This window comes from Eschrichtius robustus, chromosome 11 (genome assembly GCF_028021215.1).
Source record: "Eschrichtius robustus isolate mEscRob2 chromosome 11, mEscRob2.pri, whole genome shotgun sequence".
Classification (NCBI taxonomy): Eukaryota; Metazoa; Chordata; class Mammalia; order Artiodactyla; family Eschrichtiidae; genus Eschrichtius; species Eschrichtius robustus.
In genome coordinates, this window is record NC_090834.1 from 19305820 (window position 1) to 19331898 (window position 26079).

Consider the following 26079-nt stretch of genomic DNA (forward strand, 5'->3'; position numbering starts at 1 on the left):
CCCATACAGGATAAATCCAAGGAGAAACACTCTAAAATGCTTTGCTGAAACTCATCCAGGAGTTTGGGCTTTTTGAGCACTAGCTGTCCCTAACTCCTTGCTTGGTGCCCTGAAATAAATGCTGCAATTTCTTTCATCACAGCCCGGTGCTAGTAGATTGGTTTTACTGCTGCAGGTGAGCAGACCCAAGTTTGGTTCAGTAACGATTTTACTATTGGGGTTGTTTTTATAATCAGGGAATCTCTATGTCTAGAGATTAGTTCAGCTAATCATTTATGAGACCAAGCATGTGAATTTGGAGGGTCTGTGTCTGGCCTTATCACAGGTAAATGAGAGAGTCACTTGTGAGTGAGTCTTCAGGGAGTCATGAGAAAGAATGGACAATCTAAGTCATATGGAGAAGGGTCTTTCTTTGTAGTAAGCTGTTTCTGGAAAACAAAGTTTGGTAGGGGGGATTACCTGTCACTGTTTTCTAGGAGCACAGGGTTCATGTAAAGTTCAACACTGTCAGTATGTTATACTTGAGATATGTGTGAGAACCCAAGTAGAGATGGCAAGCAGGTGGCTGGATATATGAGTCAGGAATCTGGGAGAGAGGTTCAAGGCTGGAAATATATATTTGAAAGTTCTCAGCATTGTAGGTGATATTTAACACTATGGGACTTGGTATGATCACTAAAGGAGAAATTGTATATAGAGAAAAGAGGGTCTAAGATAGAGCTCCAAGGAACTATAATCATAAACATTAAGTAGAGGAGAAGGGCACAATATGAGAGAGATATAACCATGATGTGGGAAACAGGAGAGTTTGGTGTCATGGAGGCCAAGAGAGGAGAGCCTCTCAGGAAAGGGAAAGTGGAGAAGTGCACTGAAAGATGCGGAGAATTAAAATCAGGGCAGTGACCATTAAAACTGATGAGGGAATTAAAGGAAGGATTCTTTTCTTTTAAGATGAAAGATGCTTCTGAACATGTTTTTATGCTGATGGGAATAAAATAGCAGAGAGGGTAAAAAACTGATACAAAAGAGTTGGTTGATGGCTAGTTCTTGAGATGGGATCCAGAATACAAGTAGAAGTACTGGGCTGGAGGAGGGGCCTGGCCAATAATACAGTAAGAGAAAGGGATTAAAAGATGGAAGGACAGAAGTTTGAAGATTTCATGGGAGAAGAAAAGAAAGATGCCATTTATTTTTGCAATGAAGTATGGATGGAGGTAATCCACTATGGAGGAGGAAGGGGAGTAAGAGGTTATGAAATGAAATAGGTGTACAAGGGAATGGAGTGGAAGAGCAAGCCCACCAGAGAAAAATAGCACAGGATTGTTGGGTAGTGTTAAGTTCCCATTTGAGGTCTGAGTTTGAGTTTAAAGAGAAACCACTCAACCTGGTTTTGGGCTTTTGTCCAGCAATGTTCAGCTACTTGGGTGTAGGCATGAAGAAGACAGAGAGGGTTTATTGAAGGTTGTGATTTTATTACCTACGTACAACAGAGGAGAAAAGGGGCTAGGTTGTTGTAGATATTTTCAAGAAAGTGATTACATAACATGTATAAACTAGACTGAGGGAATTTCACTCCTGACCTTGTCCTATGGGTGGAAACCTTAGGATGGTTCTCTTCAGTTTCATAAGTTGCTAGTGGGGATTTCACTTCCTTATCTCCCCATCCCCCAGTCACCCATCTTGTCCAGGGTCCCACTTTCTGGAGATGGAAGTGGAGCTTAGGAGTGTTTGGGGCCATGGAAGAGGAAGTCATCCAAATATAGTCCTATGGGCTGAGCAGACTTCAGGTGATTGCTTTTATGCAATATGGAGAAGGCAGCTGCCTCTGAGATACCCTCTCCCAAGAAAGGCAAGTAATACACCCATCATCACTGGCAAGGTGTGGCATCCTCTGTCAAAGCAAAGAAGGATCTTCTGGATTAGGAATAAGGATAGAAATTGATATAGGGATACAGTTCAATTCCAGTTACAGTTAGGCTTAGGGTTGGGTTTAGGGCTGGATTTGTGGGTCTTCCTGGTGCCAGGCAATGGTACAGTCTTTTGAGGTGAACTCTTCTTGTTCTCCATGTAGTACCCAAAGGTCTAGGAAGCCTCAATAGCCATCTTCCTCCCTCTCCCACTCCAAAATCTTGAAAACCCTTGATGCCCCATCTAGTTTTTCACCAGTTCTTTGTTTATTGATTAAACTTTACATACTACCTTTATATGCACAAAGCTTGTTTTTTGCTTCTTACAAATGAAAAGCTTTGACTTTATAGCTATTGTGTCAAAAATGGACTTCAAGAGCCTATTTTGGAAATAACAATCCCAAACATCCTGAAAGCAACAGGTGCTTTATGGTCTGCCAGTCTTGTTTGGATTTCTATAATGAAGTGTGGAAAAAATAAGCACAAACATATTTTTCAGAGATTTATATCATACATCTGAGTGGGGGAAAAAAGATGTTAAAGAGTATGTTCTTTCTGTAATTTTTAAATTTAATTCACAAGAAATTTATTATAATTGTGGTTGTCTCTGAGTAAGGGAGAATGGATACCTGAGGGACTGTGGAGGAAGGGGGCCTATTAAAATAAATTTCCCACAACACTTCATTATGATAAATTTCAAACATATAGACAAGCTGAAAGATTTTACATAGAGAACACTAGTAAACCCACCCCCAGATTCTGTCATTAACATTTTTGCTATACTTGCTTTGTCCTCTTTCTATGCAACCATCAATCCATCTTATTAGGACCTCCCTGGTGGTCCAGCCGTTAAGACTCCACGCTCCCAATGCAGGGGGCTCAGGTTGGATCCCTGGTCAGGGAACTAGCCTGCATGCCGCATCTAAAGATCCTGCACGCCACAACTAAAGCTCTAGCCTGCATGCCACAACTAAAGATCCTGCGTGCTGCAACTAAGACCCAGCTCAGCCAAATAAATAAAATAATTAAATATTTTTAAAAATCCATCTTTTTTTTTGGATACATTTCAAAGCAAATAGTAAACATAAGTTATCCCTAAATTCTTCAGCATGAATATCATTAACTAAACTCAAATTTTGTTTACTCTTTTTCTTTTGAATGAGATGCAAGAATCTTAAGGGTACACTGGCTGAGTTTTGATAAACACATACACCCGAATAACCCAAATACCTACCACAATACAGAACATTAAATTACCCCACGAAGAGGAAGGAGGCTTACTTTTTTTTTTTTTTTTTTTTTTGAGGGCTTTCTCTAGTTGTGGCAAGTGGGGGCCACTCTTCATCGCGGTGCACGGGCCTCTCATTATCGCGGCCTCTCTTGTTGCGGAGCACAGGCTCCAGACGCGCAGGCTCAGTAATTGTGGCTCACGGGCCCAGTTGCTCCGCGGCATGTGGGATCTTCCCAGACCAGGGCTCGAACCGTCGTCCCCTGCATTGGCAGGCAGACTCTCAACCACTGCGCCACCAGGGAAGCCCAGGAGGCTTACTTTTAACTGTATTCCTTTTAGCACCTTCTGAATTTTATATTATGTGCTTCTGTTCTCTATCTTTAAATAAATATTTAAGCATTTAAAATATTTAAACATTTTAATAATGATGGTTTATAGAGTCTAAACTGGATGAGGAAGAAAGTGAAAACAGGAGGGGATGATAGGTAACAAGGAAGTGGTGGGGTAAATGGAAAGAAGAACTCATTTGAGATCAGACTCTTGTAGCCGTGGTGTTTCCAGAACAAGCGAGTTGGGAGAAAGGAATGTCTTGTTGGACAGTGGGATATTTGAAACTGTTTTCAAAAGTAGTCATAAGTTCAGAGCATGATCATAGGAATAGTACTATCATAGGATAGTAGTCCCCTCCAAACCATATGCTCTGAACTGCACGTTGTATTTTACCCTTGCAGTATTTACCACAACTTCAATTAAGCAACATTTGGTTTGTATAACTATGCTTAATATCTAGCTCCCTTATTAGACTATAAACTCCAAGAGGGCAGAGGTCTTGTCTGTCTCATTTAATCCTATATTTCCAGTGCCTAGTACATAATAGGTACTCAAACAAGTATTAAATACTTAATTGGATTCTTTAAGCAGGGTCATTAATTTATGAATTAATTCAACTGTTATATCACAGTTTGTCACCTAACTTTTTTTTTGTGGTACATAAAGTTGGTTATAATTCAATCAACTTACACTTTAAATTAAGCAGTAGAGTTGGACTAGGGTTGAAGACAACCCAGTTTCACTGGAAAAGGGAACCATAATTATATAAATTTATTCTGGACTAGGCCTTTTCTCTGACCCAGCTGTGACCTTGACCAAAGAGAAGCCTCCATTTTCCCATCTGTAGAACAAAGATGACCTCTAAGAGTCATCCCTGTATTGACATTCTGGCAGGACATTACAGGCCTAGTGGCTCTGAATCCTTGTTCTACCACGTCATTGTTTAATCATGCCTAGATTACTCTCTAATAAATCACTGTAAAATGTGGGGTAACTAGGTGGCATGATTGTGCTGATTTAGTGAGATAGTACAAAAGCTTTCTAAATTACCCTTCTCCTTCTATTCACTACACAGTAGTCAGAATGATCATGTTGGAATGGGAGTTTGATCATACCACTCTCTTCACAAGCCTGCAATGACTGCCCATCTCACTCAGAATAAAAGCCTGTCTTTACCGCGGTCCACGAGGCCCTACAAGCCCTTATGCTCTTCTTACTCTCTCTGCTCTGAACATACCAACCTTCTTACTGTTCCTCTGACACTCTGGGCAACTTGCCACCTGTGTTTCCCCCTATTTGGAATGCTCTTCTCCTGCTTATGTCCTGGCCTTCTCCCTCATCTCTTTCAAGTCTTTTTGCTCAAATGCCATCTTCTCAGTGAGACCTACTTGGATCCCTCTATTTAAAACTGCAAACTAGGGACTTCCCTAGTGGTGCAGTGGTTAAGAATCCGCCTGCCATTGCAACAGACATGGTTCGATCCCTGGTCCGGGAAGATCCCACATGCCTTGGAGCAACTAAGCCCGTGTGCCACAACTACTGAGCCTGCGCTCTAGAGCCCTTGAGCCACAACTACTGAAGCCCACGTGCCTAGATCCCATGCTGTGCAACAAGAGGAGCCACTGCAATGAGAAGCCTGCGCGCCGCAATGAAAAGTAGTCCCCGCTCGCTGCAACTAGAGAAAGCCCGCGCGCAGCAACGAAGACCCAACGCAGAAAAAAAAAAGAAAAAAACCTGCAAACTTCATTACCTTTCCCTGCTTCATTTTACCCTATAGCTCTTATTTCTGTACTTCTCTTATTTATTTCTAACATATTATGTGTCAATGAACACAGTTTGGAAACGTGTATAATACAATACTAGATATATTGTAGGTTCTATATATAGAGTATATTCTCTTTCTTCTCCCAGTGGTTTGAGGTCTGAAGGGATAAAGCTTAGGGGTTTATGGCTTAGGATATTCTAGGATAATGCGCTTTCAGGTAATCCAAGATTTATATTCATTACCTGAACAACCTCTTATAGGTTATTTCAGTGCCAGGCACTCCTGAGTAGAAATATTAATAGTTAACACTTTCGTGCATACATTCATTCATTCATGCAAACAAATATTTAGTGGGTGCCTTCTATGTGCCCTTTCTTCTTGAAGACAGCTATTACAAGCATTTCATTCGGGAATCCCCCGAGGCGGGGGATGAGTGAATACGTCTAGTCCCGCCAGCAGAGGGCGTGCTTTCGCACTCTCCGCAGCCTCCCGGCCCACGAGGCTTTCAGGCTCCCACGCTCGCTCCCTAGCGCGGCCCCGCCCGTCGCATCACGTGACTCGGCCACCGAACCAGAGCTGCAGGGCCCAAGCCGGGCTAAGTTCGTTGCCGGTGGCCTCTGCGGGTGCAAGCACAAAGGCTAATCCGAAGGAGTGGGGAGGCTCGCGTAGTCGATGCTTCCTCTTCCAATTCAGGTCGGCTCCCGTTACCTTCTCACCATTCGCCGTTGCTATCTTCCTGAGCGTTTGCATGAGCTCTTTCGTGTGGGGAGGCTCCGGTGACCATGTAGGGGGAAAAAGTGAGGAAGCTCCAGGTGCCTGGGACGAGGTCACCGTTGTTGGCACGCCGCTCCGGCTCCCCCCCACATCTCCACTGCGGGCCGGTGGCCCAGTCAGCCCAGGTGGAAACTCCGGCCTGCAGTTGTGGCCTGGCAAGGAGCGCCACGAAATCTCGCGCCGTCTCGCGAGAGTCTAAGTTGAAGGAACATGGCGACGTCTAATCTGTTAAAGGTAAGACCGTCAGTCCAGCTTGGCTTTTACCCCGGGGGTGGTGGGTTCAGCACTTAGGGAATGGCTCGGCCCAGGTTCAGCGGCAAAATGTGGGAGTGTTCAGCGGTTGCCTACCGGAAGGGAAGCCAGGGAGGCTGCCGCCGGGGACCGGAACGCGGGTCTCCGGCCTTGGGGTGGAGAGGCCCTGGGTCGTCCCTCTTGCCGGTTGACCGGTGTGTGAAAGGCCCTGCCGAGGGCTGGAGGGGAGCAGTGCTTTCAAGGGACCAGCTCTGGCCTGGGGCCGCAGAAGAAGGGTGGTGCCGGGTCCTGAAGGATAGGGCAGTTAGTATTCTTGGGGGTCTCAGTTTATTCTGAAACGAGAGCCTAAGGCGCGTAAAAGGAAAATCCAAGAAAATGTTCCCTAACGGGTTTTAATGACTGGACCCCGACCGCCTCAATTTCTGTTCTCATTCTGCCTGCATGAAATTACAAGTCAGACAGCAGTGCCTGTCGCCCCACTCCCTCCCGTATCTGCATGCTACTCCTTCCTTCCTATTCTTCCTTTCTTAAGTTCATATTTTACCCTTTTTTCCTTAGGAAACTGTTCCTCAACCCCATTAGAGCACACAACCAGATGATTACTGTGGAAGCACTACCATCGTTTTATGGCTTAGGATAGTTGCCTTATCAAAGAAAACGGTTAAACTTAGTTTTATGTATTTGGGATAGCAGGGGAGATGTAGGCCCAGAGAGGCAAATTCTCTACCATCAGTTAAAAAGTTTGGAGGAGAAAGAGGAAGACATGGCACTAGTTTCTGCTATGCTGTCTTTGTAATAGGAACCTTTTGCCTTAAAAGTATTGACTGAAATGGGGGTAGTGATTAGCTCAGGGAACATAAATACAAAGGATGAACTACTCCTCCCTCAAACCCATCATTAGGCCTTCAGACAGTGTGGATCGATAATAAAAAATAATAGAATAGAAAATATATTAAAATTTACTGTAACCTCATTCATGTCTTCTTTAGACTACTACACTGTTAGCTACACTGTTAACTGTTTAATACATGGGACTGTCTCATAAAATGTAGACCTAATTTTACTAATTTAAGAGGCAATATATCTTTTAAAAGGGGGAGGGACCTCGAACTAGACTGAATTTCTGCCACTTAGAAGCTGTATGACTTTGGGCAAGTTTCTAAACCTCTCCGTGCCTGACCTTCTTCATCAATACAGTGGAATTATCGATAGCACCTATTTCATAGGAGCATTATGAAGATTGAGTTAACATATGTAAAATCTTAAAACAGTGACTGGAACTTAATTAGTACCCAATACACATAAATTGCTAGAGTTAAGTATTTCTGCTGCTTCTCTAAGAAAACAAATTCATGGGAATTGAGTAACCCATTCTCTACTCTTCTTTTATAACAGTATAACAAAGCTCTAATGTGTTAATTCAGAAAGAAAACTTTAACTTGTTAATTCAGAAAGTCTCCTGTTAATGCATCCGTGTATTTACATAAGCAGTAGTGTATGTTATTAATTGAAATGTGTTTAAGAAGTAATTGAATTCCTTATTCTTTGTGAATTTTTGACTTGTTGATTACCTGGATATAAAGCAAGGTCTTTTTTCCTCCCAGATTTCTCTCTCAGAAAAGAGCGAGTCACTTTATTCTACTCCATACAAAGCCTTACAAGGGATTGTTTGGAGGAGATATAAGTCTGAAGCTACTTCAGTCAATACTAGTAAGTGGTTACCTTGTAGAGATTGTGAATCGACATCTATAGCACACACCTACCTATAGAATGAAAAAACTGCCTGAATGTCTAGAAATCGGCACTTAGGACTTAGGTTAAAAAGATCGTAATTCAAACAGTCCTGTAACGCAAATAACTTTTATAAATGAAAGGAAAGTGGTAATGCTTTGACAAACTGGTAAAAGACTCAGTCTCTTTAGTGAACGTGAAGAGATGCCAAAGATACACTGGAAAATTTTCAACAAAATTATTTAATGGAATGTTGAAAAGGGGGAAAAAGAATTTCTAAATATTTTATATAGTATGTGATTTTAAATATGTACAACTAACATAATAAAATGGATATTATAAGTAGACATTTGATTCTTTTATCTGTATCACCAAAAGTTTACGTATTCAAAGTGGCCAGAAAACCTTTTTTTTTTTTCTTTTTTCTCTCCTCATTGCAGGGGTGGGAGGCTGGGGGGGAATTGCCTTGTGTTTATACATTTAGAAGTAGTTAATTAAAAAAGTGGGGAAGTTTGTCTTCTGGGAGAAATGCAGTGAGATCCTAACAGAATTCATAGGATCATTTAAATTCAAGTCTGGAGGAGAGCGTGGGAGAGGAATGGAGTGGGAGTTTGGGGTTAGCAGATGCAAACTAGTATATAGAGAATGGATAAACAACAAGGTGCTACTATATAGCACAGGAAACTGTATTCAATATCCTGTGATAAACCATAATGGAAAAGAATGTGTGTGTATGTGTGTGTGTGTATGTGTGTATATATATATATATATATATATATATATATATATATATATATATATAAAACTGAATCAGTTTGCTGTACAGTAGAAATGAATGCAACATTGTAAATCAACTGTACTTCAATTTAAATAAATAAATAAATAAATTCAAGTCTGGTAGTACCTTGAATGGAGAGAGAGCTGGCTGGGGAGTGGCCAAATTAGCCTCATTTCCTTTTTTGACAGGATTAATAGGTTAGTTCATTAGACAAATGCCTTAGACATTGCTCGGTTAGATTTCATCAGAGCATATTTGACAGAATTATCATGTCTTATGGTCAAAATGGAGGAATGTGGGCTAGATGAGAATACAGTTAGAATTTGATTATCAGGTAAACAGCTGTACCTGAAGAATGATGGAGGGGTAGATCTTTCCCTCTCTGAAGGGAGGCCTTTAGTGTCCTGCTGAAAAAATATGTCCTCTTCCTGTGTACCAGTAACCTGGTTGGAGTTAAGTTTATTGAATTTGTGGATGAAGAGTTCGAAGGGATAGCTAATATGTTTATGAAAGATAACAAGGTTCAGAACTTTGCTATGAAACTTGAAAGTCAGAACACAATACGATAAAAACCACCTACTTATTTCATATTGGAATTTGATTGTAATAATAATTATATTTACTAAAGTAAGTAGGCTATTGCTGGGTTTTGGAAATCTTTTGGATATACAAATATTTGTGTTGTACAATTTGACATATGCAATTATCAGTTGCTTGGGTGTTTATATCACCAAAAACCTTTCAGTATTACTACTTTAACTTTGCTGTTTTAACATATAATTCTCCTTGTTCCTTTACTTTTGCCGTTACCATCTAGGCCTTCAGTGCACATTTTCTTCATTTCCAAGTGATTATCCTATGTCAAATAGCTGTTGTTGAAATCTTATTTTGTTAAGCCTAACCCTGTTTAATTCTTAGCACATTACTTTTATCCAGCTGTTTGAATGCCCTTAACTTTTCTTGGTCAATAATACCACAACCTTTTCTAGTTTCCCCTATATTCTCCTCTTTTCCAAGGCACCTGCTACATTGCCTCCTTCCACTTGTTCTTGTTGAGCCTTCTTTTTCCCCCCAGGACTTAGCAGCATGTCCCCTGTTACTTTGTTTCAGTCTCCTTTATTCTCACTTCTATGAGGATAAGAAAGTTCACGTATCCCCCTCATATAAACTTACCCTGTACTCTGCTTTGGCTTCAAACCTCTGCCCTTTTCTCTCTTTCCGTTCACTGTCATAGTTCTTAGAAAAGCAGCCCCCAATTGCTTCTTTTATAATTCTTCACCTTTTTCCTTAATTTATTATGACTTGGCTCTCCCTGTACCCCCACCCAATTATATTAAAACTGTCAGTCTCAGGATCACTAGCAACCTCCTGATTGCCAAAGGAGATTCTCCCCTGATACATTCATCCTCTATTCTGATATTGTTGCTTGCTTGCTACTTAATGCTTCCTTTTGGTTTTATGCCATTCTCTCCTTGGTTTCCTATCTCTCAAATCTCATGTGTTTTTCACCTCTCCTCCCCAGTATAATTATTTCTCAGGATTTAATCGTCATCCTTTTTCTGTCTTTGTACTTTTTTTTTTTCTGGGTCAGTCTTAACTCCCATGATTTCACTATTTTTATCTCTTAACTCTGATCTGAGGACTAGACCAAAACACAGTGCTGACCATATCACTTTCCAGCTCATTTTTAATTAATTAATTTATTTATTATTTTTATTTATGGCTGTGTTGGGTCTTCGTTTCTGTGTGAGGGCTTTCTCTAGTTGTGGCAAGCGGGGGCCACTCTTCATCGCGGTGCGCGGGCCTCTCACTATCGCGGCCTCTCTTGTTGCGGAGCACAGGCTCCAGACGCGCAGGCTCAGTAATTGTGGCTCACGGGCCTAGTTGCTCCGCGGCATGTGGGATCTTCCCAGACCAGGGCTCGAACCCGTGTCCCCTGCATTGGCAGGCAGATTCTCAACCACTGCGCCACCAGGGAAGCCCTCCAGCTCATTTTTAAAAAAAATATTTATTTATTTGGTTGCACTGGGTCTAAGTTGTGGCAGGCAGGCTCGCTCCTTAGTTGCGGCTCCAGGGCTCCTTTGTTGCAGCTTGCCGGCTCTTTAGTTGCAGCACGTGGACTCCTTAGTTGCGGCATGCATGTGGGATCTAGTTCCCTAACCAGGGATCGAACCTGGGCCCCCTGCATTGGGAGTGGAGTCTTATCCACTGTGCCACCAGGGAAGTCCCGCTCATATACCTTTGATAGTTCAAGTTCTTTGAGATCTTTCTAGCTGGGTCTTCTCCCTAATACCTCTCTCCTCCCTCTTCCCCCCTCCTCTCTCTCTCTCTCTCTCACACACACACACACATGCACGCACACACACATACACACCCCCACCCCTCCCTCTACCTGGCTGGTTACTTCTTGATTTACTGCATACCAGAGTCTTCAAGACTTTTTATGTTTGCTGTTTCTTTTTTTTTTTTTTTAATATTTATTTATGGGCACGCGGGCTTTTCTGTAGTTGCGGTGTGTCGGTGTTCTCTCTCTAGTTGTGGTGCATGGGCTCCAGGGCACGTAGGCTGTGTAGTTGTGGCACTCAAGCTCTCTTGTGCGAGCTCAGTAGTTGTGGTGTGCGGGCTTAGTCGTCCTGTGGCGTGTGGGATCTTAGTTCCCTGACCAGGTATCAAATCCGTGTCCCCGGCATTAGAAGGCGGATTCTTTATCACTGGACCACCAGGGAAGTCCCTGTTTGCTGTTTCTCCTGTCAGGAATCCCCCCCTCGGTATTAGCCTGTCAAAATCCTATTTAGTCATCAAGACCCAGCCTAGATACCTGCTTTCGTCGTCTTTTTTTTTTTTTTAATATGTATTTATTTATTTGGCTGTGCTGGGTCTTAGTTGCGGCATGCAGAATCTCCGTTGCCGTGTGCGGGATCTTTAGTTTTAGCATACGGGATCTAGTTCCCTGAGCAGGGATCGAACCTGGGCACCCTGCATTGGGAGCGCAGAGTCTTAACTGCTGAACCACCAGGGAAGTCCCCCTCCTTTCTTTTTAGTGCTCTCATTTGGAATTTAATTGTTGCTTACTCTGCACAGGCATAGCACTGCATCAATCTCTTCTAGCACTTAACATTTTGCCTTCTGTATTAGTTACAGGATATGTTTCCATATATATCTAACTCCCTTTCTAGATTATAAGCACTATTAGTTTAGGGACTTTATAATCCGTTGATGCTTTAACCATTTAGCGCAGTGATTACTCATGGTAGGTGCTCCATAAATGAGTGATAGTTGATTGAAAAGAGAAGTCTAGTGCATGCATTGTAGATGCTCAGTGAATGAGTGTTGATTGGTTAAAGGGAGGAATTTTCTGTCTTTATTCCCTTCTAATTAGATCTAGAGAGGGGGAGAGAGAGGGGAGTAGAGGTATACAACCCACAAGGCAATCCAAACTTAAAACTGAAATGTGAAGGACGCCACTTTTTTCAGTGGAAACTTTTTTACCCTTTGAGAGGAAAGAAAATGGAAATACAAAGGAGTGGTTCAAAGTGTGTGTAGAATTTATTTTTTATTTAAATAATTTTATAGACACATGTGCAAGGCACTGGGATGCAAAGATAATGCAGAACAATGTCCATACTCTTTGGGAATTAACCAGATACTAAAGGAGATAAAAAAGTACTAATGATTTGTTTTAAGGCAAGAATTTTAAGAGTGCTACCATGTGTTGTATTGGTCCCTCATCGACATAGGAGATCACTTCTGGTGGGATGATCAAGGAAAGTTTTATGGAGAAAGCATTGGAGCTGGATTTTGAAGAATGGGTAGACTTTTTGTAGGTGATGATTAGGGGAAAATTTGGTAGAACATGCTTGGCAAAGAATATGGATGTGATACCAAGATTTGAATAGTGTCAGTGAATGTGGTTAAGATACACAACTGGATAATTCTTTTTAATGTCTATTTAAACATAAATGAGAGCCTTATTTAGAACCTAACTTTTCATTGGGTTGATGGAAATTGCCCTTTTGAATGGACATCTAAGAGGAATGTGATCCTTAAGGCCACCTTCCTTCACTCCACTGGCCTGTCCTAGAGACCTGGTTACATTTGACACTCACAGCCGAGGGAGAAAACCAATTCAAGGGTGTGTGTATTGGCTATCACTAGAGGTGGGAGTGGGAATAGAGGACTAAATCATCACTTACTATAAAACTGTGATAAATATAAATGTGAAAATCTTTCATGTTCTGTGAAAATATAAATGAGTGAGCAGTTACCATAATCTGGAGGTGATACATGTTAATTAAAGCTACTAACAGGAAGTGGCAGTATAAGATACACTTTAGAGATCAGTCATTTATCAATGGATTAGAAGAGAGGAATTTCAGACTGCAATAGGGTTTCAAGAGGACACTAGGCATCCATCTGGTGGACAGAGAAGGAGGGTGGAAAAGAGAGACAGACAGGTGTTTCTTATTAGGTATTTTGTTAGGGTCCTAGTGAACCTAAGTTGTATCACAGAAAGTCATGGCTCTTGCCTTGGTATAGTAATAGAGTAAATTGGTGGCTGATAGGCTCTGTAAACAAGTAAACAAGTTACAGCTCAGGTTAAATCGTTGGTCATTATGCATGGAGTACATAGAGGTAAGTAACATCAAGGATATTTGATCTGTATAACTGGGCTTGTTCATTCCACAGATACATTAGTATCCACTCTGCTGAATCCTATTCTAAGTGTCAGTGATACAGCAGTGAATAAGACAGACAAGGTCCCTAGTGTTTGGAGCTTATATTCTAATGCATAAATACTAACACCAAAGAAATAAGTTAACACATTGGGAAGTTTTTATAGTAATGAGGTCTGTGATGAAAACAGTATAATCAAGAGTGCTCAGAAGATGGTGCCACTATTTTACTTACTTATTTACAGCGGAAAATAATTTTTTCCCCAAAATACAGCTTTCAATTATGTTCTGTTGAATTTTCCTTCCCTGCTATTTGATGACATTTCAGCCAGATCCCATAGCTTTCTGTTTTTTTTTTTTTTTAAAGTACTGTTTAGGGAATTCCCTGGAGGTCCAGTGGTTAGGACTCCATGCTTCCACTGCGGGGGGCTCGGGTTCGATTCCTGGCTGGGGAACTAAGATCCTGCAAGCCGAGCAGTGCAGCCAAAAATTAAAAAAATTACTGTTTAGTCTGAATTAAAATTTCATTCTCATAGGCAATCAAAGTAACTGTCCTACCTGCTCAAGACCTTGGCTCTGGATCTGCAGAAAGGAAAAGGGATTGACATTCTTCTTAGGTTGGCTTGGGAAGGCCTCTCTGAAGTGACAGTGACAGTGAGACCCAAATGATCTGCTTTCTAGGCAAAGGTCTGAGGTGCAGTGGTGAGCTTGGCATATTTGAGTAACACTTTTAAAAGGGTGGTGTGGGGCTTCCCTGGTGGCGCAGTGGTTGACAATCTGCCCGCCAATGCAGGGGACACGGGTTCGAGGCCTGGTCTGGGAGGATCCCACGTGCCGCGGAGCAGCTGGGCCCGTGAGCCACAATTACTGAGGCTGCGCGTCTGGAGCCTGTGCTCCGCAGCAGGAGAGGCCGCGATAGTGAAGAGGCCCGCGCACCGCGATGAAGAGTGGCCCCCGCTTGCCGCAACGAGAGAGAAGTCCTCGCACGGAAACGAAGACCCAACACAGCCATAAATAAATAAATAAATAAATAAAATTAAAAAAAAAAAAAAAGAATATCCTTATTAAAAAAAAAAAAAAAAGGTGGTGTGGCTGGAACATATTGAGAATTGCCAGTATTCAAATATATACTGTAGTTTTGTGGTTCTTTTCGTTAATGGGGATTGCAAATGTGGTTTTAAATCACATAACTTGGAGCACTAGTGGCTCGTAGAGATTATGGGAACCCACACATTCAAAGAGCCAACGTCATAATTTACACCAAAGACCTAAAATATACAAATTGGTTTCCCTTTGAAAGTTATTAGAATGCCATCATTGGATATAATCCATAATCAATAGACTAGGAACTGTGCAGCGATATGCGGGATCTTAGTTCCCCGACCGGGGATTGAACCTGTGCCCCTTGCAGTGGAAGCTCGGAGTCCTAACCACTGGACCGCCAGGGAATTCCTGACTGGGAACTTCAAAGAAGGAACAAATACAAATCTTAAACAACTAAACTCCTTGTGTCGTGGTAAAATATTATGGGCATGAAAGAATACAGGTGACAAAAAATAATTGCTATCAATTGTGAGTATTATTATTTCTTGTCTTGCTTACAACTTGTCCTTTAACTTTTTTGTACTTTTGTCATCATGAAGAAGATGTAGCAAGAAGACCTACAGCAGTAATAACTACATTCTTTGTTTCCTTTTAAATATGCAACATTTGACATCATTATAAAATATTGTAGTAATATTGTTCCCACAATTTGATGGGGTGTGTTTTGTCCTGTAGTATAGGGATTTCTGGACATTTTCAGGGCAAACTAATATGTCAATATTTGTATTATATTGTTGCAAAGTAAGTGAGTAATTTAAAAATGACTCTATTACTTTTAAAACATTTTGCAAGCCAGTAGGGTTTTCTGTTTCTCATGTGTTTATTTAAGCACTCCTATTTTTTAACATAGTACCAAATTTTATATTTACACATAAGCAATTATACATCTACTCTTTCTTGGGATCAAGTAACATGGAATTGTTGTAGATGAATTCATTGCTTGAAAAAGCACTTTGAATTTCAGTGGGAGGTGTGCAGATTTTTAAAGCAATGATATATTCTAGAAGGATCTATATAGCATCTTTTTTATAAAATTAATTGATTAATTATTTTTGGCTGTGTTGGGTCTTCGTTTCTGTGCGAGGGCTTTCTCTAGTTGTGGCAAGCGGGGGCCACTCTTCATCGCGGTGCGCGGGCCTCTCACTATCGTGGCCTTTCTTGTTGCGGAGCACAGGTTCCAGACACGCAGGCTCAGTAGTTGTGGCTCACGGGCCTAGTTGCTCCGCGGCATGTGGGATCTTCCCAGACCAGGGCTCGAACCCGTGTCCCCTGTATTAGCAGGCAGATTCTCAACCACTGCGCCACCAGGGAAGCCCTATATAGCATCTTTCATTACTGGCCTATAACACCTCCCTCCACTCTAATATATTACAAAAAATTAATTTTTTTCTGTAATTTACCTTCTTCCTAGAGCACATTTGTTTTTCTTTGAAACAGCCACTAGGGCTATAAATAAGAGATTGTGGGACTTTACTGTCAAAACTGTTTTAGAACTGATTTTCCTACTAGGGAATATTTTTCAGGTAAAGCTGAATGTATTTTATTTGGGTCTGGGCAACCAACATGTTACATTAAGAGATTCTGATTTATTTGTACTGATTAGAGCAGGGAAAGGGAGCTGAACCTCTGTTCCCCTGTTTTTCTTTTCATTTTTCTTTACTGTTTTTATCCTCTCCTAATTGTTTGTGAGAAACTTCACACTGATTTTTTTTTTTTTTTTAATATTTATTTTGGCTGTGCTGGGTCTTAGTTGCGTCTCGTGGGATCTTCGTTGTGGCATGCGGGATCTTTTTAGTTGTGGCATGCGGACTCTTAGTTGCAGCATGCATGCGGGATCTAGTTCCCTGACCAGGGATCGAGCCCAGGCCCCCTGCATGGGGAGCTTAGAGTCTTAACCACTGGACCACCAGGGAAGTTCCTACACTGATTTTTTTTTTTCCTCTCAGCCCTCGGGGTTTTACATTAAGTAAAAAACAATTCATTAGTAGATAAGCTTTTATCTTATTTAAAATAAAGAAGAAGGGAGAACGCAGGGAAAAAGAAATGAACCCCAAGAGTTATAACTTGAACATTTGCTTTTATTAGACAATACATCCAAAATGCATCACCTCTTATAAACCATCCAACTCAAATGCATTATTCCCCTGGCATTTTTTTCTGTGGTCAGTGATTCCACCAGCCATTCATTCAAGTCAGAAATCTGAGAGCCGGGCTTCCCTGGTGGCGCAGTGGTTGAGAGTCTGCCTGCCAATGCAGGGGACACGGGTTCGGGCCCTGGTCTGGGAAGATCCCACATGCTGCGGAGCAACTAGGCCCGTGAGCCACAGTTACTGAGCCTGCGCGTCTGGAACCTGTGCTCCGCAACAAGAGAGGCCGTGATAGTGGGAAGCCCGCGCACCGTGATGAAGAGTGGCCCTCGCTTGCCGCAGCTGGAGAAAGCCCTTGCACAGAAAAACGAAGACCCAACACAACCAAAAATTAAAAAAAAAAAAAAAAAGAAATCTGAGAGCCATGTTGTATTATCCAACAGGCAGAACAAGCACATGTCCATTATCCACAATTTAAGAAATACTATACTGGAAAGTGAATTACTTGAGGACCTTTCATTTATGTGTCCCAATGACTAGCATAATTCTTCATGTACAGCAGGTAGTCAGATGTTTGTTGAATGAATAAGTGTAGTAATGAATGATTACGAATCCCCCCCCCCCCAAAATAAGTTCAAACTCTTTCATTAGTAGTTATTTTTTTCTCCTTAAAATTAGTTGTTTGGGTTTTTAAAAGTACAAGCATTGTCAGAATTTGTTAAAAAATTTTTTTTTACCTCTATAAAAGAAACCTAAAAGCTTTTTTTTTTTGACTCCCCATTTATGGGTCAAAAGAAACTAAAAGTTTTAAAGGGAAGTGGAATGTGAAATTTTTCATTTCGGTGGAAAAATGTGTCCTCCCACTCCCCCACTATGTTTAAAGAGAAATACGTCTTTTATGTAGTGATGCTTCCACCTTATGGCTTCTAGATAATTGCCACTAAATTTTTATAATCATAGATTTTTTTTTCCTTCAGTTTATAAGCCTGATGAGGTGAAGCCAAGGGCTGGATCTGGCCCATAGGTTAGAAGTCCTACCATTCCTCTTCCAGGAAAGGTCCAGGGAGTATTTAAGAATGTGGCTCTAACAGAACTAAACTGCTTGGATTTGACCCCTTGCTCTGCCACTTACTGCTTGTAACCTTAGGGAAGTAACCTAACCTAATTACAGTGTACAGTTTTTTCACCTCTAAAATAATAATGTCACCTAACACATAGGGTAATTGTAAAGATTAAATAAGTTAATATTTGTAGGTATATATTTAGAATAGAACCTGATACATAATTGGCAATCAGATGTTATAAGGTAAAATGATCAAAGTGATGGAGTGATCTATACTGAAGTTAAATAATAGAGGGTATAAATAGCTGAACTCATATTTTTTCACAGATCTCAAATGTTTGAACTACCCTTGGAAATGTAAAGGAAACTATTTGAAGATAAAAGGAAATGCTCTTTGTACCACATTTATCACATGTACAAAATTTATTGGTTTCTATAACCCCGAATTAGCCAAATGCCGTATATTTGTAATGAAAGAAATAGTAGAAAGTCTTGCAGTGGAATGATTAAGCAAAAATATAATCAGAAATTTTTTATCATTGCAATTTCAAGCATCCTACTCTGATTACCCTCTCCTGTTTTTCTAACTCATTCTAGTGCTCTCATTCTGATCATCCAGCTCCACTATGGTCTCCAACTCATTGATTCTGCCTCATTGTTTAATGTCTTAAATCTGTGGGTTTATAGTTTTCACCAAATCAGGAAACATTTTAGCCTTTATTTCTTCAAATATTCTCTGAATCCCAAGATTCCGGTTATATGTAGATGAGATCATTTGATGTTGTCTTATAGCTCACTGATATTCTTCTTATTTTTAATTTTATTTATTTATTTATTGACATATAGTTGATTTGCAGTGTTGCTTTAGTTTCAGGTGTACAGCACAGTGATTCAGTTATACTTACATATATATATATATATATTCTTTTCCAGATTCTTTTCCCTTATAGGTTATTACAAAATATTGAGTATAGTTCCCTGTACTATAAAGTAGGTCCTTGTTGGTTATCTATTTTATTTATAGTAATGTGTATGTGTTAATCCCGAACTCCTAATTTATCCCTCCCTGATACTTGTTTTTAAACAACTTTTGTTTCTATGATGTTCATGCTTTCTGCTATTTTCTTAAATGTGTGGAGTGTATTCATAATAGCTAGTTTAACATCATTGTCTACTAAAACTATCATCTACGTCATTTCTGGGTCAGTTTCCATTGTTTGGTTTTTCTCTTGATGGTGAGTTTATATTTTCCTGCTTCTTTGCCTGCTTGATAATTTTTGATTGGATGCCAGACGTGTGTTTTATGTTTTAGGGGCTGGATTTTTAAAATTTCCTTTAAATATTTAAATATTTTGGCTGTGACACGGTTAAGTTACTTGGAATCAGTTTGATCCTTCTGAAGCTTGCTTTTAAAGTTAGAGTGGGTCCATACAGCACCGAAGGTACGGCTACTTTGTTGTCATTATAGATGCAATACCTTTCTGAAGTCTGCCAGATGCCTAGCATATTAAGGAGTGTTTCCACTCTGGCTGGCAGAACGTGAACTATTACTAGCCCTGTGTGGACTCTGGTGATTGTTTTGTCTACTCCTTTCAAATGGTTAGTTCCCCAGTCTCTGATAGTTTTCTCACTCACATGTACAGGTCAATATTTAATAGTCAAAGGCTTGAGGGGAGTCCTCTACATATCTCCAGAGCTCCCTGTGTGTGCAATTCCCATTTTTCTGATACTCTGTGCCATGCATTTTCATCACCTTGGCCTCCCCAAACTCTGAACTCTTGTCTCCTAAACTTAGTGAAACCACCAGGCTGTTTGGGGTCCCTCTGCTTATGCTCAGTCCTGGAAACTCTAGGCAGTATGCTTGGGCATTTGTAGGGCTCACCTCATTTGTTTATCTTGTCTCAGGAAACACTGTCCTGTACTCCCCTTTGGTTTTCCAGTTGTTCAAGCAGGAGGAGAAATCTGGCACCTGTTATTCTATCCTGGTTGGAAGCAGAGGTCTCTGTCTTTCATCATCCTGTTGTCCTTTCTCTTCCCCTTACCCAGCATAAATTCTCTGTTCAATCATTATAGTCTCTCCCTGGAATACACTTTGGACTCCTTTGCTCCTCTCTTGTTTCACTGGGGAAAACCACAACCCTGGATCCACCTCTTCACCTTTTAGTGCCATCTACGCAGTTGAACGTTGCAGGAGAAAAAGATACACACATGCTATTTTCACTTTAAATTCATGACCACAAACTGTAATTGAGCCCAGTCACACTGTACTTCCATAGTCATTTATTCTCCCACTTTCCTAGATGTCTGTTTCACATCTTTTCTCTCAAAATTTTGACACCTCCTCCCCCATCTTCCACGGCATTTTCCTTATTTCCATATCAGTGAGAAGCTGAAGCAATCAAAAAGGAACTTCTCACAGTGGTTCTACATCTACCCTCCTACCCACATCTGCACATACCATACTTTGCACGTACTTTGCCTTCTCCTCTTAGCATATAGTCAGTTCCTCCATCTGTGCATTAGATTCCATTCCCTTTTGCCTGTCCAGGGCATTTAAAATTCTCCAACAGTTCCTTCTTTTCTCCTACATCATCAGTATTATATCTTGGAACATACTTATCAGTATACAAACATACTGTATTCCATCTAGATGGGTGGGATGGGGGCGAGGGAGGTCCAAGAGGGAGGGGATATATGTATACATATAGCTGATTCACTTCACTGTACAGCAGAAAATAACACAACATTGTAAAGGAATTATACTCCAATAAAAAAAAATTTTTTTTTCGATTCCCTCTCACCCTATCAGTTATCATGCTGTTTCTGTGTTCCCTTTTATAGCAAAAACTGTCAAGAGTTGTGCATACCTTTTCCAGTCCCCACTCCCCTCCCCCCCCCCACTTAATTCTACTCCAGTCTGGCTTTTGTCCTTACACCCTACAAAACCTGCCATTGACAAAATCTCAGTGACCCTCATATTGCTATTTCAGTGGTTGTCTCACATCAGGGGTCCCCAACCCCCTGGCTGCAGACTGTTAGCGGACCTTGGCCTGTTAGGAACCGGGCTGCATAGCAGGAGGTGAGTGGTGGGCGGGCGAGCGAGCGAAGCTTCATCTGCCGCTCCGCATCGCTTCCCATCGCTCGCATTACTTCCGGAACCAGCCCCCCTCCCCCCGTGGATAAATTGTCTTCCACGAACCCTGTCCCTCGTGCCAAAAAGGTTGGGGACCACTCTCTTACATGATCTATCAGTAATATTTGCTAAAGTTGATTACTCCTCCTTTCCTGATCAGCTTTGTTTAGTTGGTTTCCAGAATACCACACTCTTGGTTTTCTTGCCACCTCTTTGGTTGCTTTCTCTTTCCTTTCCTAGTTCTTACTATTCTCCCCTACTCTTTTTTTTTTTTTTTTTCCCCCTACTCTTAATGTTAGATACCTAAGGACTCCGGCCTGGCTCTTCTCTATTTATATTTACTCCCTTATTGATCACATTCGATAACAAGTTTTAAAACCCATCTGTACTCTGATGACTTCCAAATTTTTATTTCCTGGTCAGACCTTTCTTTTAAATTCTAGATTTGCTTATTGAACTGCCTGTTCAACGTCTTCAAATGGCTGTTTGATAGATGTGTCAAATGTAACATCTCTGCAACTGTACTCCTGAGCTTTCCTTCTTAAACCTGTTACATCTACAGTACATCTACAGTCTACATCTACAGTCTTTACATCTACAGTCTTTTACATTACATCTACAGTTACATCTACATCTGTTACATCTACAGTCTTTTCCATTTCAGTTGATGGCAATGCCATACTTCCTGGACATGTCAAATCACAAAACTAAAACAATTTAGTAACGAGTTTCCCTTTATTCAAGGGAAAATAATCCATGGATTGGAATAGTACAATGCCTAACAAGCAGTGGAGCACTCTTCCTGAAGGATTTTGGGGAAGAGCAAATTTTATAGAATGTTAGAAGAGGCAATACAGAAATAAGGCATGATTGGCTAGGAGGTCAGGGATTTCCTTATAAGGTAAGCAGGTCCTATTTTTTTTAGGTAAGGTTAGCTAGCTAAAACTGAGTTAGAGGATTGTGATTGGTGTTATGTTTCCTTGACAGTGAGGTGTTTCCCATCTGTGCAGGCTGATTTAAGTTTAGATTTTTGACGTGGGCTGGGCCAATGGGGTGGCCTCCGTTTTGCTGTTCCAATATACAAATTAACTTTACCAGACAAAAACCTTAGAGTCAGGCTTTATTCCTTTCTCTCATCCCAGATGCCTGCTGTCAGGAAATCTTGTTAGCATTACCTTTAAAACATATAAAATCTAATTACTACTTACTACCTGCACTGCTAACACCCTGGTCCATGTTACTATTATTTCTAACCTTGCCTCTTACACTCAGGTTTAACACTTGCCCCTTTAATGTATTCTCAGCATAGCAATCAGGAAGATTTTTTAAAAATATAAGTCAGATCGTGTCATTTCTTGCTCAGAATCTTTTAATGGTTCCCTCATCTCACTTATAATAGAAGCCAAACTTTTTACAGTGGCCTTCAAGGCCCTACAAGGTCCAGTCCTATGTTGCTTCCCTGACCTCATCCACTCTCTCCTCTGTCCTTATTTTGCTCTACCTTGAATACATCAGGCATGCTTCTACCGTAGGGTCTTTGCAATGGCTGCTTCCTCTGCCTGGAATATTCTTCTCCCAGTTATCCCCCATGGTCAATCTCCCATCAGCTTCCCCATGGTCCATCTGTGTGTTTGAGAAGAAGAGTGCCTCTGAGGGAATTAGTTGTGCTGTAAAAAGTGAAGGATAGAGGGACAAGGATATGGCAAATATTGAAATCCTATTGGTGAAAGAGAGCCAGTGGGTGAGATAATCCTAGACTTACTAGCTATTCTGAGTGGTAATGAAAGACTTAAGCAGAAGAGACTTGTAGCACATCAGTAAAGATGAGGCAGCCTTTAGTTCACCACTGGAAAAATCCATAAATCAGGGTTCGTAATTTGAAGGTGTCTTCGCTTATTAATATCTTTTGTAGATAGTAGGTTTGGTGTCCTGCTGCTTAGTTTTGATTTAATTATGTGCTTTTCAGTTTAACAGAGAATAGGTCAAAGAACTGCTTGAACATCGTTTTTGGAATCTATTATAAAAGCTTAATAGGAAAATTCAGTTATTTAATTTCTCCTTTAACTGAGTATTAGAGGAAAATGTTTCTGTAGTTAATCTTGTATGTTTCATCAAATAAGAGACAGTGTTTCCTGTCATTTTACCATAGCTGATAGATTTCAGAGCCTAACCAGTATTTATCTCATACCTGTTTAGTCTACTGTTCCTTTTTGATTTTGATTTTGATTTTTTATTTATTTAAAAAATAATAAATTTATTTATTTTTTTTAAAAATAATAAATTTATTTATTTATTTTTGGCTGTGTTGGGTCTTCGTTGCTATGCGAGGGCTTTCTCTAGTTGCAGTGAGTGGGGGCTACTCTTCGTTGTGGCATGCGGGCTTCTCATTGTGGTGACCTCTCTTGCTGCGGAGGACGGGGTCTAGGCGCGCAGGCTTGCTGCAGTAGTTGTGGCTCACAGGCTCTAGAGCGCAGGCTCAGTAGTTGTGGCGCACGGGCTTAGTTGCTCCGCAGCATGTGAGATCTTCCCAGACCAGGGCTCGAACCCGTGTCCCTTGCATTGGCAGGCGGATTCTTAACCACTGTGCCACCAGGGAAGCCCCCTTTTTGATTTGTAATTGCAGGATTTACACTAGGTTTAATTTTGTAAGTTGCCAGAATCGCTTATGGAAGTAGACCTAGTTGACATAAAATATTCTCTTATTAAGAGGGTATTATGTTTCTCCATGTCATAGTCAAGAAAAGATTTGCATGTCCTTTCTGTAGTTCTTCCATATTTGTTTATTTGCACACTCTTTTCTTAGAGGTAAGAGTAAACGAAGAAATGATGGTTATAGGAAGATATTAACAGAAAAAGTGTAGCCAGCCATAAGATTAGTACACGAAGTATATACCATAGGATCTCAAATCTGACTGAATTTCTCATTAGCCAACACTAAGGAAAGCAAAGTTACCTACATGATTCACTTAGGTTCATAAGGTAAAAACAAACTAGTTGTTCAGGGGAGAAGCACAGTTAATCCCAGTACTAAATTTTGAGTATCTCCCATGGGTCCGTATAATAAGAATACTTTGTGATAAAAGTAGGTACCTGGGGCAAGAAAGTACAGTAACTTTTAGGATCAGCTGTGTTTGTAGATGTAAGAAGTATCATTTGCTTTCACAAGAGTTTAATGTTAGTCAGTGGTTCTTAACTTTTTTGGGGTCATAGACCCTGTAACATTTTTATGTAGTTTTGCTGTGAATTTGCTAAACATGTAAATTCTGAACTCATCTCAAGAAATTCTGATCCAGCCGGTCTGTGGTAGGTTTTATAAATGTATGTGTAAGCACCATCCTAGGTGATCCTGACGTAGGTTCTTGTTAGACCATATGTTTAGAAACTGCTTCTGGAATATAATTTCAGGGAGTTCAAAGATTACATTCAATACATGGATCTTATCTCATACAAGTGAACAACATTCTCAACAATTGTATGGTGAAAACAATAATGAGATTCATAGGGGTGTTTGGTGCTGCTGTATTAGAAAATTAATGATTTTTTTTGAAATTTATTGATCAAAGCAAGTCGCATGGCCATACCTAACTTGAAAAGGAACAATACTCATGAGTAACACATGTGGGGTGCCCCCCACACCCTCTCTTCTCTCTCTTTTTAGTAGTGAATTGATTTTTTTCCCCTTAATATCGAACCACTTTCACATCACTGGAATAAACATGCATGATTATGAGGTATTATTTAATTGTTTAATTTACTAATTTTTTTAAGACTTTTGCATCTGTATGTTCTAATTAGATTGGTCTACAGTTACCATTTCTTGTTCTCTCCTCACCAGTTTGGTATCAGGGTTTTGTTAGCATTATAAAATGAGATGAGTATCTTTCTGGTTTTTTTTCTTCCTCAACTTTCAGAGTTTATATGGATTTTCGATATACTTTCTGTGAGGAGTTTAGGGCACAGTCTCTACACACAAGACCACACTCACTTCTGACATCAGCTGCAAATTTGGGAGGTTCCCAAAACCCTGAGGTTCAATAATTTGTTAGAAATATTCATCGATCTTACTGAAAACTGCTTTGCTCATAGTTATGGTTTATTAAGGGAGAGGATACAGATTAAGATCAGCTAAAGGAAGAAACAGTGTCCAGGAGGGTCAAACACAGAGCTTCCCATGTCCTCTCTGGTTGTCAGGTCACATTTCTCTCCTTCTCTCATTAAATGACAGGGCATATAAGTACTGCCAGTCAGGGAAGCTCACACAACCTTTGGTGTCCAGAAGTTTTATTAAGCCTTCATCATGTAGGCGTTGCTCATGTGGATAATCTCAATCTCCGGGTTGATTGACCCAAACCCCCTACCCTGAGTCATACTGTTGGTATTTCTGGGTTGGCCTGCTCCCTAAGACTATATGGGTTTGCCAGTCCCCTCCCTGAATCACATTGTTAGGTTATCAAGTATGACCCAAGGCCTCAGGCTAACAAAGACTCTCTTATCAGATACAACATTCTCAGGGCCCAAGGATATTACCTACTGGAAGCCAAGGGCAAAGGCCAGACCGGCTCTTTGGACAAGGCCAAATTCTTTGCTACACACTTTCACATAACTGATTTTTTTCTTTTATGGTTGTCTTCCTGTGATTCTTTGATACCAGATTAAATTATAGGGATTCCATTATGGAAAACTGGTTCTTTTAAATTTCTTTAGTTGTCTCTTAGGAGATAAAAATAACGGACACTTCTGATTTAACTGCACTTAAATTACTTTTTTTTTTTTTTTTTCTTAAGAATAAAGGTTCTCTTCAGTTTGAAGACAAATGGGACTTCATGCGTCCAATTGTTTTGAAGCTTTTACGCCAGGAATCTGTTACAAAACAGCAGTGGTTTGATCTGTTTTCGTAAGTAATCCATTCATTCTACCTTTTTGCTAACATATTGGAAAATTTGGTGGCTATGTTCAAATGGAATATTGGCTCCAGATTGGGCTGTTTACCTGTTTGAAGTTATTACTGATTGTGTTGGAGGTCCCCAAGACCACCCCTAGGTTCAGTGATTTGCTTGGAGGACTCATAGGACTGAACATAAAGTCATACTCACAGCTATGATTTATTACAGCTAAAGGATACAAAGCAAAATTAGCAAAGGGAAAGGTACATGGGGTCAAGTCTGGGGAACAGGCACAAACTTCCAAGAGTACTCTGCCAGTCGAGTCACACAGGACGCATTTAATTTCCCCAGCAACAAGATTGACAGCA

General features: G+C 40.6%; 1 protein-coding gene across 1 annotated transcript in view; it reads left to right on the forward strand.

The window, feature by feature from the left end:
* The first annotated feature begins 5798 nt into the window (after positions 1-5798).
* CUL5 (cullin 5) overlaps positions 5799-26079 on the forward strand; it is a 99627-nt gene continuing 79346 nt past the window's right edge. Inside the window, exons 1-2 of the mRNA XM_068555696.1 lie at positions 5799-6241; positions 25613-25722. Of these exons, the coding sequence (XP_068411797.1) occupies positions 6218-6241; positions 25613-25722 (134 nt within the window). The 5' untranslated portion in view covers positions 5799-6217. The remainder of the gene's footprint in view (positions 6242-25612; positions 25723-26079) is intronic.